Below are 15,235 nucleotides of genomic sequence, written 5' to 3' on the forward strand. Positions count from 1 at the left end.
ACTTTTTACAGGTATACAACTTATTGACAGCAATTACACTGGCTATGTGATTTTTGTTGTTAGCATCCATTGAGTTGACCCCAGACTCTTAGTGACCCCATGCACAGTGGGATCAGACCATTGCGATCCACAGAGTTTTCACTGGCTGATTTCCAGACGTAGATCACCAGGCCTTTCTTCCTAGTCTGTCTTGGTCCACTGAAATCTGTTTAGTATCACAGCAACACACAAACCTTCACTGAGGAACCATGGTGGCAGTGCATGAGGTGCAGTGGCCAGGGGTTGAACCCAGGTCTCATGCATAGAAGGGGAGAATTCTACTACTGAACCACCAGCACCCCCGCTATTAGGTTAAGATGTTAAAATAATAGAGAACTCCAAAATTTGCTCCCCCAGTCTAAAATCTATGTTGTCATCTTCTTCACACACACACACACACACACACACACACTCTTGTGTGTGCACACACTCCTCCTAAGTAGCCTTAAGTACATCTCCCAAATGAGAGTTTGAACCAGAGTCCTCTAAAATGCCTCCGGTTCTATAATTCGATGAATCTACAGTCAAAAGAGGAAGTTCAGCTGATTCCCACTGCTCAGCTTCATAGGTGCTGACACAGGAACACCTTCCGCCAACACCAACACACACACACCCCACACACACACACCCGATTCACCACCATCATTCCCACTGCACCAACTAGGCAGGTATCTAAGGCATGAATTAGAGCACCTGGATCTAAAAAACAGGAAATCAGCTGGAACTGTGGTCTTCTTTTAAATCTTTATTTGCCACTTTCATTCCTTTATCCCACTAATGCAAGTTGCGGAGAACAGCAGAAAACTGCATCTGAGGCGGCCCACACCAGCCGGCCCATGACAGGAACCAGCTCCCCCTGAGCGTCACGGAGGTAACAATGACCATCATCTTCCTGGAGCAGAGTGCAGACGCAGGACCACTGGGGCCAGGAGGAAAGGCCTCCTCCCACAGTAGTTTGGCCTTTAAAACACTAAGAACAGTTGCATTCATTGTCCTTTTGTAAATTTTTTTGCTTTAATAATAATAAAAACCCAAAACCTTCTATAATTTATAAGCTTTTTTTTTGCTATCTACATTATATATAAAATATAGACTCTGTTTACGTATAACACACATCTTTTGTCCCTTGATAAATAACTCTTTAAAATATCTAGTATACATGCCTTGACTTTTTATATATGTTTGGTTTTATACATATATATACTCATGTTTGTAAAACACAATAAATACATACTTGACAATGACAAGCAACCAAACAAATGCAATTTTGGTTATAAAAAAAACAAACACAAATGTAAAAGCACCAGGCAGCAAACAGGAAGCCGTCATTGCCAGAAACTACTCTCTCCCCTGGGCAAGGCACAGGGCGGATTACTGACTGCATTTGGATGCCTGAAAGAGAAGTAGGGGGGTTAAGGACCTGGTCAGGTCACTTGCTTTTGTTTCTTACCCTGGGATTAGACTCAGAATCACAAATAAGTCATCTCATTGATAAAAAGAAACCAAGGGGCTCATTCAACAACTTAGCCCTGGTGTGGCTGGAGAGGACAGGGAATGAGAGAGACGGCTACATTGTGATACCAGGGTTATTTTGTAGGCCTGCCTACACCTGCCCAGGCAAGCCTTTGATCACCCCACTAAATATAAAGCCATTGCATCTAACCTGTTCTTTTTATTATTCTACTCACTGCTGGTGAAAACAGAAAAGGAAACAGTGTGTCAGATTCAAGAGTATTCAGTAGTGCAACACTGAGTAGCCTGACCAGGAGGCAACTGGAGCCAGAGGCTGGGTTGGCCCTTTCCAGGGCTCCAGCAAATGGGGACCCTGTCGTGGGAAGGAAGGTCAGTCAGCTACTGCCGCCCACTCCTAAATGATGGGGTTACTCAGACGCGATGCGGGCATCACCTCCAGACTCCAATGGGACCATGAACCCATCGCCTTTTAAAGAAGCACAGGAGTTCTTGATTCCTCTGGTGAGAAGTCCTGGAAGCCCCATTCAGCCTGGACTGGGACCTGAAATTGGAACATCTACTTCATTTCCTGGCACTGCCCAGGTGGACCTTGCTGGGTGGACCTCCCACTGCTGGTAAGGGCTGTGGCATTCCCTGGGAGGGCACGCTGCAGACCGCACAGCTGTCCTTTCACTGCCCATTCCCTCCCTCCCCCAAAAGGGAAAGGAGATGGGGGGTTCTGCTAGTCGACTCTTTTTAAATATGGTCCCTAATGTCATGGCCTCTGCCCTCTAAACTCCATGGTTTTGATGGACGGAAGAAGTAGGCAGTGGGTGGTGGTCAGGAGCCCTGAGCTAGTCGGGGCCTTGATCTTTGTTGGGGGAATAGAAGTAGAACTGACCTTACAAAATACCAAAGGAGAAAATCTGGATTTGCACCCCATCCTTGCCAAGTAAAGGACAAATTAGAGATAGCTGTTCACATTAAAATCACAATGGACATTTTTGAATAGCTAGTTCTCTGGGTGCATTCAGTATATATTTTCTTTCAAAAAACCCGATTTACCTGCAACAGCTCAGGGAATACAGTCTGATGCAGGTCTGAGTTCCAGTTCCAACTCCTCCACCAACAAGCCACGTGACCTCAGACAAGTCATTTCCCCTCCCTGGGCCCCCCACTCCCCACCTGAGAGCTCTAAAGGTGCCATATGAGGCAGGGTGGTTGGTGGACTCAGAAAACCGGGCTCCCAGTCCTGGCTCTGCCTCTAAAGATGCGGTATGACTTTGGCCGTCGTGTAACCTCTCTGGGATGTAAAGCAAATAATATAAAACAAATGAATATATTGGACTCTGAAGTCTCTTCAGAGGCACCTGGATTTACTTTCTCCCCAGGATATCATTAGCAATACTTAATGTTCCCCTATACCCAAGAGAATAAAAGAGACCAGATCAGAAACCCAACTTGTGACCAGCAGTCAAATTCAATAGCTGCGGCTGTGAGACAAGATGAAGAAAGAGAGTGTAAAGCTACGAATGCAAAGCACAGCTCAAACCCGGCGTCACACACAGATGAACTTTAAAAGCCCCACTCCCTGAAAAGAGACATTTTCCTACATCACGCTCAGGTGGCAGAGAGCAAAATCAAGGGCCATCTATAACGGTCGGCCAATTGAAACTCCCCAACGCTGAGGTTTGCTGCCTCACCTACAATCAAAACCACCTTAGTAAGTCCATTTTAAAAGAAGCTGAGTGATATGTCCATTTTCGAAGGGGGAGAAAAATCGACTACTTCTATTTGCAGCTTTATAACTAACGTTCTGGCAGAACACCAAATGTTGCATCCTGCTCAGCAGGAGGGCATTTACAGCAGTTGAGTGGAGCAGCAGGTACCATTCAGCTCTTACCACAGTTGCTCCAGTGTTGGACAAGGAGGGCTTTCCTACCTGGGAAGAACAGCCTAGACACAGTCCCTTCTTCTTGGGAGCCCACACGGTTTGGAGAAGAAAGGTTTTGGATTCGGTTGACTCTACTTGTGCTGTTTACTAGTTGTTTGACTTCGGGCAAGTTACTCTTCTTCTCAGAGCCTCCATATTCTCCTCTGTAAAGGGAGAATAACAGTATCTAACATTATAGGATGATTTATGGATTAAATGAGGTAATGTACTTAAATACCTTGCACACAGTGGATGATCAACACGTTAGTTCTTTTCAGCGTTGGTGAACTGAGGGTACTTGGCATTGCTCTCTGCAGATGGCGAAAGGGTCTGGGAGAAATTCATCCTGAGTTGGAGCCAGCCAAGACAGTCTCTAGAGAGTAGAGGTACACCTGACATACAGGTATTTGCTGCCTGGCAGGCTAAGGAGTATCTATGGTACTCCGTAATGCCTCTCCCATTGAGAGACTGACAGAGGTTAATGGACTGTCTCCTTCAGAAGAAGGCACACCAACTCCAAATGATCCAAATAAGCTCAGGACATCCCCAAAAACTTGTGGATGGATGCTAGTTAAGGACCCCTGACCCACGCTGTCTCTCGGAACTTGATACACTACAGAGGCAACCAGGGGCATCAGGCAAAATTTCCAGTACCAGAGGCATCCACACACTGATGGGACCAATCCAGTGGGTGTTAAATGGTAAGACACTAAAGTTGTGCTTCAGGTACCTGAGGCTCTTGAAACACATTAAATAAAGCAGAAAGGGGCTTGATTATTGTGGGGCTTAGTCCTAGGTCAAAGTCAGCTGATGGTGCCCAGACCCTTGAGGGTATTATTAGGGGTGCTGGACTGAAACAAAGTCCCGCTGCAGGATATTGTTAAAAGCTTGAGACATCAGCTTCAAATTGCTGCCTCTAATCAACACAGTCTGTATGTGGTAGGTCAGGGGCAGGAGGGGCACTGAAGTGTCTCGAAGCCATTGCTGTCATTTATATATATATAGAAAATTAACCATCTAGGTTTTTCTCCCTTCCATTTCTGCATCTAACTGCTACATGCATTTCAGTAGATACAATTTGAGTACTCTTCCTAAAATATTTTCCCATGCTGTTTTTTTTTAAAGAATATGTATTTTTTCAATGCCCCAGTCTCAAATGAGAATTTCTGTTATGACATTGAATATTTATCACAGAGCTCAGAAGGCTTTGAGGAAAAAAAAAAAAAAAAACTCCCAAGTCTTAGGGATAAGTACAGAAACATAGAACTAAAACCCCAGGAACATCCTTACTTAGATTGAAAACAACTTAGAAAAATGAGACCACAGAGTCGCTGAAGTTTCCTTTCTCTCCATCCTTAATCACAGCTTTTCATGCTAAAAAAAAAAATAGGTCCCCGCAAAAAACTTTGCATTCAGTTTTCACAAAACTGCCTATCCAGAGAAGAGGGAGAACAGGGACTGAAAGAGGGCATGACTGGCCTTCTGCTAAAACCATTACTGGAGACTTCTGTTCTAGCTCCAGCTTTCACCCGATAGCTGCAAAAAGCTGGACGGCTGTAGACCAGAGATGACAATGGACCAACAAGAGTCCCAGCTGACTGTGCTTCAGTAAGGTCCTGGGAAATAAGGTGATTCTTCCCAGAAAGACAACTCTTCACCCTCTGCCCTAGAAAATGACCATCATTTCCCCTGGTGTTCGCACACACCCATAACCCCCACCCCCCCACTCCCCAGTAGCCTGGGCTTTACAGCATGTTGACCTTGGAGGGGGGAATAACAGATGCCACTAACTGTACTATTCATTTTCAGATTTTGCCTACTCAGGCTGGGGGTAGCCTCTAAGCCTCCTTAAATTCCCTTCTAGTTCTACTTCCAGTTGTCTGGAAAGACGTCTGAACCTCGGGTGGATGCCAGAGACAGCTGTTTGCCTTCAGAGAGCTTGTGAACAAAAGCTATGTGGATTTATAAGCAATAGTCTCAACATCCAACCTAGACAAATGTCTTGTGTGGGCTGAAGGATTAAGATAGAAAAGATAACAAAAGGGTGATTCCCTGTTTTCAAAATATATTTGACTTGGTCTTTCTTTTAAGAACAGATCTGAATTTTTAAGAATGATTTTAGTGTTGCTTGATGATACTAAGTTTTTAAAAACACTTGTATGTGGTGTGTCTGTGTGCGTGCCAAGCGTGTGTGTGACTCTGGTGCCCTCATGGTACTGCCTGCTCCAAGCCTGCAGTTCCCGACTCCAATAAAAGCTCCATAAAGCAGAAGGATAAAAGGACAAGAGACCATAGACTAAGGAGAAGATGTTTTTTGCAACATTAGGTTTCTCAACCCTAGATGAAATATGCACCTCAGGGGGCTCTAAGCCCCTGTTTTATAAACACTGAAAATTATGTTCTTCCTTTTTTTGTTTTAACACCTATTCAGAATCTCCAGAGTGTCAGAATCCTGAGAGCAAAGGCGAAAACTAGGGAAGAGTCTCGAATTTTTTTTAGGGGCAGAGAACTAGATAGAGCAGAGCCGGAGCCCTCCTTTTTAAATCCACAAAGCTCCTAAAAGTCGTTGCCCAGATCGGTAGGAGAGATGGGCGTTAGAGCTCCAAGCGAGCCCAGCGCTAAGCTCCCTCTACGTGCTGAATGAATTCCCACAGCAGCTCTGAGGCGCAGGGGCTCCCAGGCTAGGAGGGCAGCTGAGGAGCTCGAACCCGCATGGTTTCTGCCTGGAGTTATCTCCTTAGCCTTGCCCTTGAGAGCCACGTGGCAGGACCACCTCAACCCTTCAGTAGCTAATGGCTCTTACATTCAGTCCCACTCTACTGGAAATATTGTTAGAGGAGACTCTGTGCAGTTTTTCAATTGTTGAGAAATTCAAAGGGATATTTTATTCTCTGCCTCATCTGTTTCCATGTAGCGTGTGCGCCTGCTGTTTTTGGCTGAAGACGCTCATTCTGCTAGCCATCCCTGACACTACCTCGCCCCACCTCCTGCCAGGGGACGGCCAATGACGCAATCAGGAAGACCTTCCTTAGTGCTTCCTGGCAGGAAGATCAACCAATCTAGGAAGCTGTACACTTTGCTACCAAGTGCTTTTTCCTTTAGATACTCTAAGTAGAATAAAAGGTGGCTTCCTGGAACTTTTTCTGACTACCCGGCCCCTACGCACACTAATAGGTTTGTGTGGACATGTAAAGACAGTGCCTTATCCTGCTGGCAGGGGGCGTCTGGGACGCCTGGCAATCACCCAGCTTGCCATCTGATAACAGCGGCCTTAACCTTGCAGGACCATTTGGCTTGCAAAGGAGGTCAAGGTGTGTGTGGGGTTGGTTGGGGTAGGCGGGAAGCAAGCCCTCCTCGTTTCTCATAGTAAAAGGCAGCAGAGGCAGCTAAGCCTCTTTCCCCCTTATGCTAACGCTCGGCAGAGACCCAAACTCTTGAACTGAATCGCAGGCCTCCTGAATACCCCCAGGCTATTAACTCAGCCCAGCAGTCTTATTCATTTTCCCAGACGCCGTTTACTCGCTGCCCCTCCGCTTCCCACTCCCACATTCCCCACAGCCATTCTCTCCCCCTTATTTTTCCCCTTCTCCGGGCCCCTTGCAGAAGGCCCAAGTCCCCTAGGTCCCCAGTCTGGGCTAACAGTAGAGGGACATCCTGCTCCGCCGCATAGCCTCGCTGATCAGGTAGGCCGGGCTCAGCTCCGGCTCCTCGGTCATGATGGCGATGTTCTGCCATTCGCCCGTCTGGCTGGACCTCTTGATGGTGTCCACCACGCACAGGGCGTACAGGCAGTCGTCGAAGGTGGCGGCCATGGTGAGCGGCCGCCCGTCCCACGTGCGCCGGTCGTCCTGATCCTGGAAGGCCTGGCGCACGGCCTGCATCATCTTGATGGTGCCGCGCAGGTAGGGCGAAGGGATGTCGATGAAGGCCTTCTCCGGCAGCAGGGAGTTGCTGACGGGCGTGGCGTCCTGCAGCAGCAGCTCCTGCTCTGGGGCGCTGTTGCGCTGCCCGTACAGGTCGGTGCCCATGGCCAGCAGGCGCCCGGCCGAGCCAACCACAGTCACGTCCTGCTTGAACTCGCCGGGCACATTGAAGTTCAGGGTGACGGTGCAGCACACGCCGCCCTCCAGCACCATCTGGAAGGTGCAGAAGTCGTCGCTGGTGATCTGGCGGATGCCCTTGATGTGGTCGGTCTGCTTCACGAAGGTCTTGAGTAGCCCGTGGACCTTGATGGCCTTCTGGCCGGTGAGGAAGGTGAGCAGGTCGATGATGTAGGTGCCCACCGAGTGCAGGCCGCCGCCGCCCATCAGGTCGTCGCAGCTCCAGTTGTACTTCTTGCCCAGCAGGCTGCCGCTGTGCACCTGCACCTCGCACACCAGCAGCTCGCCCACGTAGCCCTCCTCGATGAGCTGCTTCATGTGCACGAAGGCCGGCAGGAAGCGCAGCACGTTGCCCATGATGCTCATGAGCTTGGGGTAGTAGTGGGCGGCCGACATCATGCGGAAGGCGTCCAGCGGCGTGGCTGTGCGGTCGCAGATGACGTTCTTGCCGATGCCTGTGGACAGGAGGAAGAACAGGACGTCAGGGTGCTAACGTGGAGCGGGAGATAGGGGGCGCTGGGTCCCCCAGAGAGGAAATCTTGGAAAGGGAAGGAGATCTGCTAGTTTATACTAAAATGTTTATAATGTACTTATAAAACGTATTTATATAAAATAACATTCTATATTCTTCATCATTAAATATTTTGTTATATATATTTAAACTAAATTATATAAATTTATGTGCGTGTGTGTGTATATACATGGAACCCTGGTAGTGCAGTGATTAAGAGCTTGGCTGCTAACTAAAAGCTTGGCAGTTCAAATCCACCAGCCACTTCTCGGAAACCCTATGGGGCAGTTCTACGCTGTCCTATAGGGTCCTTATGAGTTGGAATCGATCGGAAGGCAGTGGGTTTTTGTATATATATAGGAATCCCTGGATAAAATTTTTTTTTTTTCTGGATGGTGCAGAAGGTTAAATGCTCTGATACTAGCCGTTCAAACTGGCAGTTTGAACCCACCCAGGGGCACCTCAGAAGAAAGGCCTGGCAACCTGCTTCTAAAAGGTCACAGCCTTGAAACCCTATGAAGCAGTTCTACTCTACACATATGAAGTCACCACGTGTGACTGGGAATAAACTGAATGGTAACTAACAACATGTATTACATTATAATATATATTTTATACATTTTATTTACATAAAATATTATATATTTCGATATTAATTTATTTGTGTTAAACTACTTAGCTTAAATATTCAAAATTGGTATTGATTTAATTATTAATATTTATTGTAATATAATGAAATATCCTATATTTTAAAATATTTGCCAATATAAAATGTTTCATTAAATACTTTATAACATTTTCTAAATAAATATAGTTTACCCGTAAAATGTCTTATATTTTTTCCCAGTATTGTGTGTTGTCTTAAAAATACCTTATATTTTAAAAATATTAATGATAAAATATAAGATATTTATGTTAAATACTTTAAGTATAAAATATAGTTTTATCACATATAATGTAAACATATCTTAATAAAATTATTTTATGTATAAAATTTAATGTTTTATTTTACATATAAAATATAATTTTACTTACAGTGTATTATTAAAAATATCTCCCGAGGGTCGCTATGAATCGGAATCGACTCGGTGGCAGTGGGTGGTTTACAGAGGGGAGAAGAGTGTATCTGACATAACCAAAATACCCATTGCTGTCAAGTCCATTCTGACTCATAGCAACCCTACAGGACAGTAGAACTGCCCCATAGCAGCCAAGCTCTTAGGCGCTACGCCATAAGCTCAAATCATAACCATGGTGAGTCTGAGTATGAGGAAGAACTTCTTAATGACGCCTTTTGCAGGTCTAAATTTTTAGCTGTCTTTTTTTCCCCCCAAAGGATTGTATTTTGAGGGTTTTCCTGCTTGATTATTTTGCATTCTGGACTAGGACTGGCATCGGTCACAGATGTGTTTGTTTAATACGTTTTCAGGCTTTTTACGGGAAGAGCAGATATTCCCTACACCTGAGGGGGTGGCAGTGGCTGGTTAGGGTGCCTGCCTCAGGGTGGGGTTTGTTGCTTTTGGAGCTGAAGCCAAATAAGAATTAGACTCAAGTGAGGACTGCAGTCCTTGTGTAAATACAGGGAAATGCAAGGTGCCTCTGAGTCCCTTATGAGGCTCAGTGGTTCTGGGTCTGGAGAAGACAAAAGATCAAAGGCAGGGAGAGTGACAGGAAATGAGAAAGGGATTTCATTAGTAGAAGCCAAGAGTCAGGAGAGAAAAAAAAAAAAAACAACAACTCAGCTGGGACCTGGGAGAAATAGCCAACTGGAGCTCAAAAGAAGAAAAGAACCGTACAGTTTTGTTAGCAAGCCAGATAAAGGTGAAAAGCCTTGGGGACTATTGAGTTCACCTCTGTAGTTCAGCCGTGCTCTGCACTTAGACCTTCTAATGGAGACCTGGCCACTACGGCCACAGGAAAGTACCCACACAGGGAAAACGGGAAGATGAGATGCCCACACCTATCCCAGTTGTCCTGACTGTGGGAACTTGACTTGACAAAATCCGTGAACTCTTGGAACAAGTGTCGCTAAGAGAGGGCTCTATGGGCACATCTGTAGGAAGCTGCCCCACGGGGAACACCTGGACCAGCTGCAGCCTGGCACGTGGCTAGCTACCTTCCTGTCAGAAAACCAACAGAAGTATTCAGCACAGACTGAGAAAAATAAATACAAACTCAGGCTGTCCATTTCCATGTACACATCTCATCCTAGCCCTGAGTGAAGGGCCTGGAGCCACGGCACATCTCTCTGCTTTTTCCACACCTGTAGAGCCAGATTGGCCCTCCCGTGCCTAAGAACATGCAGCAGGAAGCTCTCTTGACTCAGCAACGGGGTCTGAGGCTCTGGTAGTGGGATGAGGAAACACTGGTTTGTATTACCTGAAGTGCTGTGCACCTGCTTAATCTAACGTTCTGAGAATGTGATCTTGCAGGCACTAGACCCATACAACACTGCCTGATGCTGCCCGGAGTAGGTTTTTATATAAACGATGGTAGGTCACTGCAGGGACACGTGACAAATGCTGCCAAAATCTGCCTCACACCTGCTGGGTACAGGTTGTGGCCTCTCCTACATCCCCCGCAAGGTCCCCAAAACTTGAACCCCTGACCGACATCTCCTTATTATACTCTATTGGCCACATGAATATCATGAAAAACATTTATCTTTTTTCTATTGTAAAAATTATAAAATAAAAAGGTATAATGAGGAAAAAGTAGAGAAAAAAATTTGCAGCCCCTCCACATTCCTTCGGGGGTAGTGGTCGTTCAGTGGTAGGATTCTCACCTTCCAGGCAGGAGACCAGGTTTGATTCCTGGGCAATGCACCTCATGTATAGCCACCACTCAGCTGTCAGTGGAGGCTTGCATGTTGCTATGATGCTGAACAGGTTCAGTGGAGCTTCCACACTAAGACAAACTAGGAAGAAAGGCCTGGATATCTACTTCTGAAAATCAGCCAGTGAAAACCCTATGGATCACAACAGTCCAATGTACAACCGATCATGGGCATGGTGCAGGACCATGCGTCATTTCGTTCCATTGTGCTTGGGGTCCGCTATGAGTCGGGGGCCAACTTGACGGCAGCTACCAACAACAACCACGCTCCCCCAGATAATCACGGAATGGACAATTCTTTGCAGCTCTGTAGGTGAAAAGATTCTAATGAAAGCTATCAGCTCCCCCCTCTCCAGAAACCACAATACAAACAAACACACAAAACTCTACCCACATCCTGAAGTCATGTGTGGATCCCCTAAGGTTCTGCGATACAGGCATTACTTCCTTTATGCCTTCATATAGTAGTGGTTTCACACCCATACTGTGTGTTCCTCAAGGTTGAAGTCTGGGTCTTCTAATTTCTTAAGTCTCCCCTATACCCAGAGACCTAGCAGTGCGTTCCACGTTCAGCAGGAACCCCCTGAACGTTGTCCACTGGCCCCACCTCTCTGCCTGTAGTCTTTTTGCAAATCCAGTCTTTACAGATGCGACTCAGCAACATCTAAACTCTGAAAACTTCCAGAGTCAAAAGAGACTTCTAGGAACCTACCAGAAAGAATAATCTGAAACGCAAGCGAAGCTGCTTGCCCAGGGATGCTTCTCACTGCATTATTTATTAAAGCAAAAAGCTGGAAACAATGCAAATGTCCAACAACAGAAGGATGGGTAAGTGAACTCTAGCACTGCCATAGAATGGACTATATTGAGCAGCCGTTGAAAATGAGGCTTGTAAAGGCTTCTTAATGGCACGCAAGATGATTATGTTGCCATGTTAAGTGAAAACGGCTCTTTGCAAAGACATACTCTGATCTCAACTCTCTTCAAAAAAAAAAAGAAGAAAAAACCTATAAGAGAATACCTCAAAATGTTCACAGTGGTTAATTCTGATTAGGAAACCTTGGGTGGCACAAACTGTTAAATGCTCGACTACTAACTGAAAGGTTGGCAGTTCAAACCCACCCAGAGGTGCCTTGGAAGACAAGCCTGGATCTGCTTCCATGAAGATTGCAGCCAAGAAAACCCTATGGAGCAGTTCTACCCTGTCACACATGGGGTCGCCATGGGGCTTAATCAACTCAGTGGCTACTATCTACTTTTATTATCAGAAGAAAACATTAGTTTTTTTCTCTCACCATTACAATGATGGTAGAAAACCAAAACCAAGTCAAACCCCTTGCCGTCTAGTCGATTCCAGCTCACGGGGACCCCATGTGTGACAGAGTAGAACTACTCCATAGGGTTTTCTTGGCTATAATCTTTACGGAAGCAGATCACCAGGTCTTTCTTCCGTAGCATTATTGTGTGGGTTCGAACCGCCAACCTTTAGATTAGTATTCAAGTACAATTTGTGCTACCCAGGGACCTAAATGATGGTAGAAGGGTCTTCCAAAGTCTAGGGTGGGCAGGCAGGTCCCAGCAGTAATGACCTGGACCAGTTCCTGTGCTCTACACAGCTGGTCCAAGCTTGGCTCACCCAGAACTTTGTATGCTTCAGAGGCTGAGGCCGCATTGTCAGGTTTCCTTGCTCAAATTCCTTAGGACCACTTTACGACTCTGGTGAAAGCTTCAGAAAATACGACCTGAACATATACATAAAACACTTCCTGTAGCCCATGCATGGATTTCCTAAGGTTCTGAGGTAGATGCATCTCCAGCAGGAATTCTAAGATTACTTCCCAAAGCCAATATGACTTATATTGTTAAAAATAAGACATTTCCAGTTTTAAAAGAAGCCAAAAATGTAGAGCTAGGACACCATTGCACATTTGTGAAGCAACGTTTGTTTTCTCTCTGTTCTGGACATTTTTCCCCTCAACCCCACCCCTTGGTGGTATTTCTGCAAAGCTCACTCTGGGACCCCCAAGAGCCTCAGATTCTCTTTCCCAGCTTTTCCCTGCCAAAGTCAGCCCTACCAAAATGCCAAGGGCCTGAAATTCCAAGGTTCTCAGCATTTTAACAAGAATCGAAGGTTTAAGTGAAAAGAATGAAATTCCAGTTGTAGAATTCCAGCCATGACACACCTTCTGTGTGTGTGTGTATGTGTGGTGCATTAGCATGGCACAGAGCCCTCCCTTCACCCCTGAAATCCCATACAATGTAAAGGGGGCCTGCATTGTCTGGGCACAAGGTTGACACACGCCTGCAAATCTAGGAAAGTCATGGATACTTGCTGGGATTTCTCTGGAAGGAAATGGACAGACACCTGCCTTCCAAATTGCCCGTCTGTCAGCCTGGGATCTGAGGCCTGGCCTTCCAGGGAACACCACAGGTCTGTGGTGTCTTCATGACTTCCACCTATCTTAGCAGAATGCCTTTCTCATCACCCCTAGAGAAAGCACAGAAACCAGCTCTTTAAAGAAAAGCCCCCCCCACCTCCATTTTGTGCTGGAAAGGAATAATAAGCAGGGACAAAGTCTTACACCTCTTTCTCTTCACTAAACACGTAGCGTTGGCACTCATCTGATATGAAGGTAAGCAGGCTCCACCAGGGAAACAGAAGAGGAAAGAGTCAGAGAGGAAAAATCCCCTGTTATGATCTGAATTGTGTCCCTCATAAAGGATATGAGAAAGTCCTAACCCTGTACCTGTAAACGCAATCCCATTTGAAAATGAGGTTTTTCTTTTGGTATGTTAATGAGGTCATATCAGAGTTAAAAAAAATCTAATCACTTCTGAGTGGTGTCTTATAAAAAGACTAGAGTAGCTGCAAACACCCATACAAGGGGAAGACAGATGTCATATGAGGGCCTGTTTATGAGCAAAGGGACACCAACGATTGCCAGTGGACACCAGAAAGTAGGAGAGAGACCAACAGAAGGAATTGACACAGTTGAGACCCTGATTTGGACTTTTATCCTCCAGAACTTCAAGAAAATAAATTTCTGTTCTTGCAAGTCACTCCCTTGTGGTATTTTTTAATTACAGCAGCACTAGGAAACTAAGGCAGACTCACAACCAGCTAGAGGCGATTCCTAATGGGGCACCTGATAAAGGTTCTCCACTCTGCATAGCTGAAGGAGACAGTTTGTGCTTTCTCACTCCTGATTGGGCAACCTTTTTAGAAGGACGGGAGGACCATCTCTCTTATCCCACATCTACATATCTTTCAGAGCAGCAGGCAAAACACACTCCTTTAAAGAGGGCCCAGATAAGTAAAGCATTACTGAAAAAGAAGAACAAAGTGGGAGGCCTTACTCTACCTGATTTTAGAACCTATTATACAGCCACAGTAGTCAAAACAGCCTGATACTGGTACAACAACAGGCACATAGACCAGTGGAATGAATTGAGAATCCAGACATAAATCTATCTACATATGAGCAGCTGATATTTGACAAAGGTCCAAAGTCAGTTAAATGGGGAAAAGATAGTCTCTTTAACAAATGGTGCTGGCATAACTGGATATCCATCTGCAAAAAAATAAAACAAGACCCATACCTCATACTGTGTGCTAAAACTAACTCGAAATGGATTAAAGACCTAAATCTAAAATGATAAAGGTCATGGAAGAAAAATAGAGACAATGCTAGGAGCCCTAATACATGGCATAAACAGTGTACAAAACATTACTAACAATGTACAAACACCAAAAGAGAAACTAGATAACTAGAAGCTCCTAAAAATCAAACACCTAGGCTCATCCACAGACTTCTCCAAAAGAGTAAGATTACCTACAGACTGGGAAAAAGTTTTTAGCTATGACAATCCTATCAGTGTCTGATCTCTAAAATCTACATGATACTGCAAAAACTCAACTACAAAAAGGCAAATAATCCAATTAAAAAATGGGCAAAGGATATGAACCGGCGCTTCACCAAAGAAGACATTTAGGCAGCTAACAGATACATGAGGAAATGCTCACAATCGTTAGCCGTTAGAGAAATGCAAATCAAAACTACAATGAGATACCATCTTACGCCAACAAGGCTGGCATTAGTCCAAAAACCACAAAATAATAAAAGTTGGAGAGGTTGTGGAGAGACTGGAACACTTATACACTGCTGGTGGGAATGTAAAATGGTACAACCACTTTGGAAATCGATTTGGCACTTCCTTAAGAAGCTTGAAATAGAACTACCATACGATCCAGCAATCCCACTCCTTGGAATATATCCTAGAGAAATAAGAGCCTTTATATGAACAGATATATGCACACCAATGTCCATTGCAGCACTGTTTACAATAGCAAAAAGATGGAAGCAA

At 45.3% G+C, this 15,235-nt stretch overlaps 1 protein-coding gene across 1 annotated transcript in view; it reads right to left on the reverse strand.

The window, feature by feature from the left end:
• Window positions 1-313: 313 nt before the first annotated feature.
• GFOD1 (glucose-fructose oxidoreductase domain containing 1) overlaps window positions 314-15,235 on the reverse strand; it is a 156,657-nt gene continuing 141,735 nt past the window's right edge. Inside the window, exon 2 of the mRNA XM_049884002.1 lies at window positions 314-7,979. Within this exon, the coding sequence (XP_049739959.1) occupies window positions 7,060-7,979 (920 nt within the window). The 3' untranslated portion in view covers window positions 314-7,059. The remainder of the gene's footprint in view (window positions 7,980-15,235) is intronic.

Source organism: Elephas maximus, chromosome 1, assembly GCF_024166365.1.
Source record: "Elephas maximus indicus isolate mEleMax1 chromosome 1, mEleMax1 primary haplotype, whole genome shotgun sequence".
NCBI lineage: Eukaryota > Metazoa > Chordata > Mammalia > Proboscidea > Elephantidae > Elephas > Elephas maximus.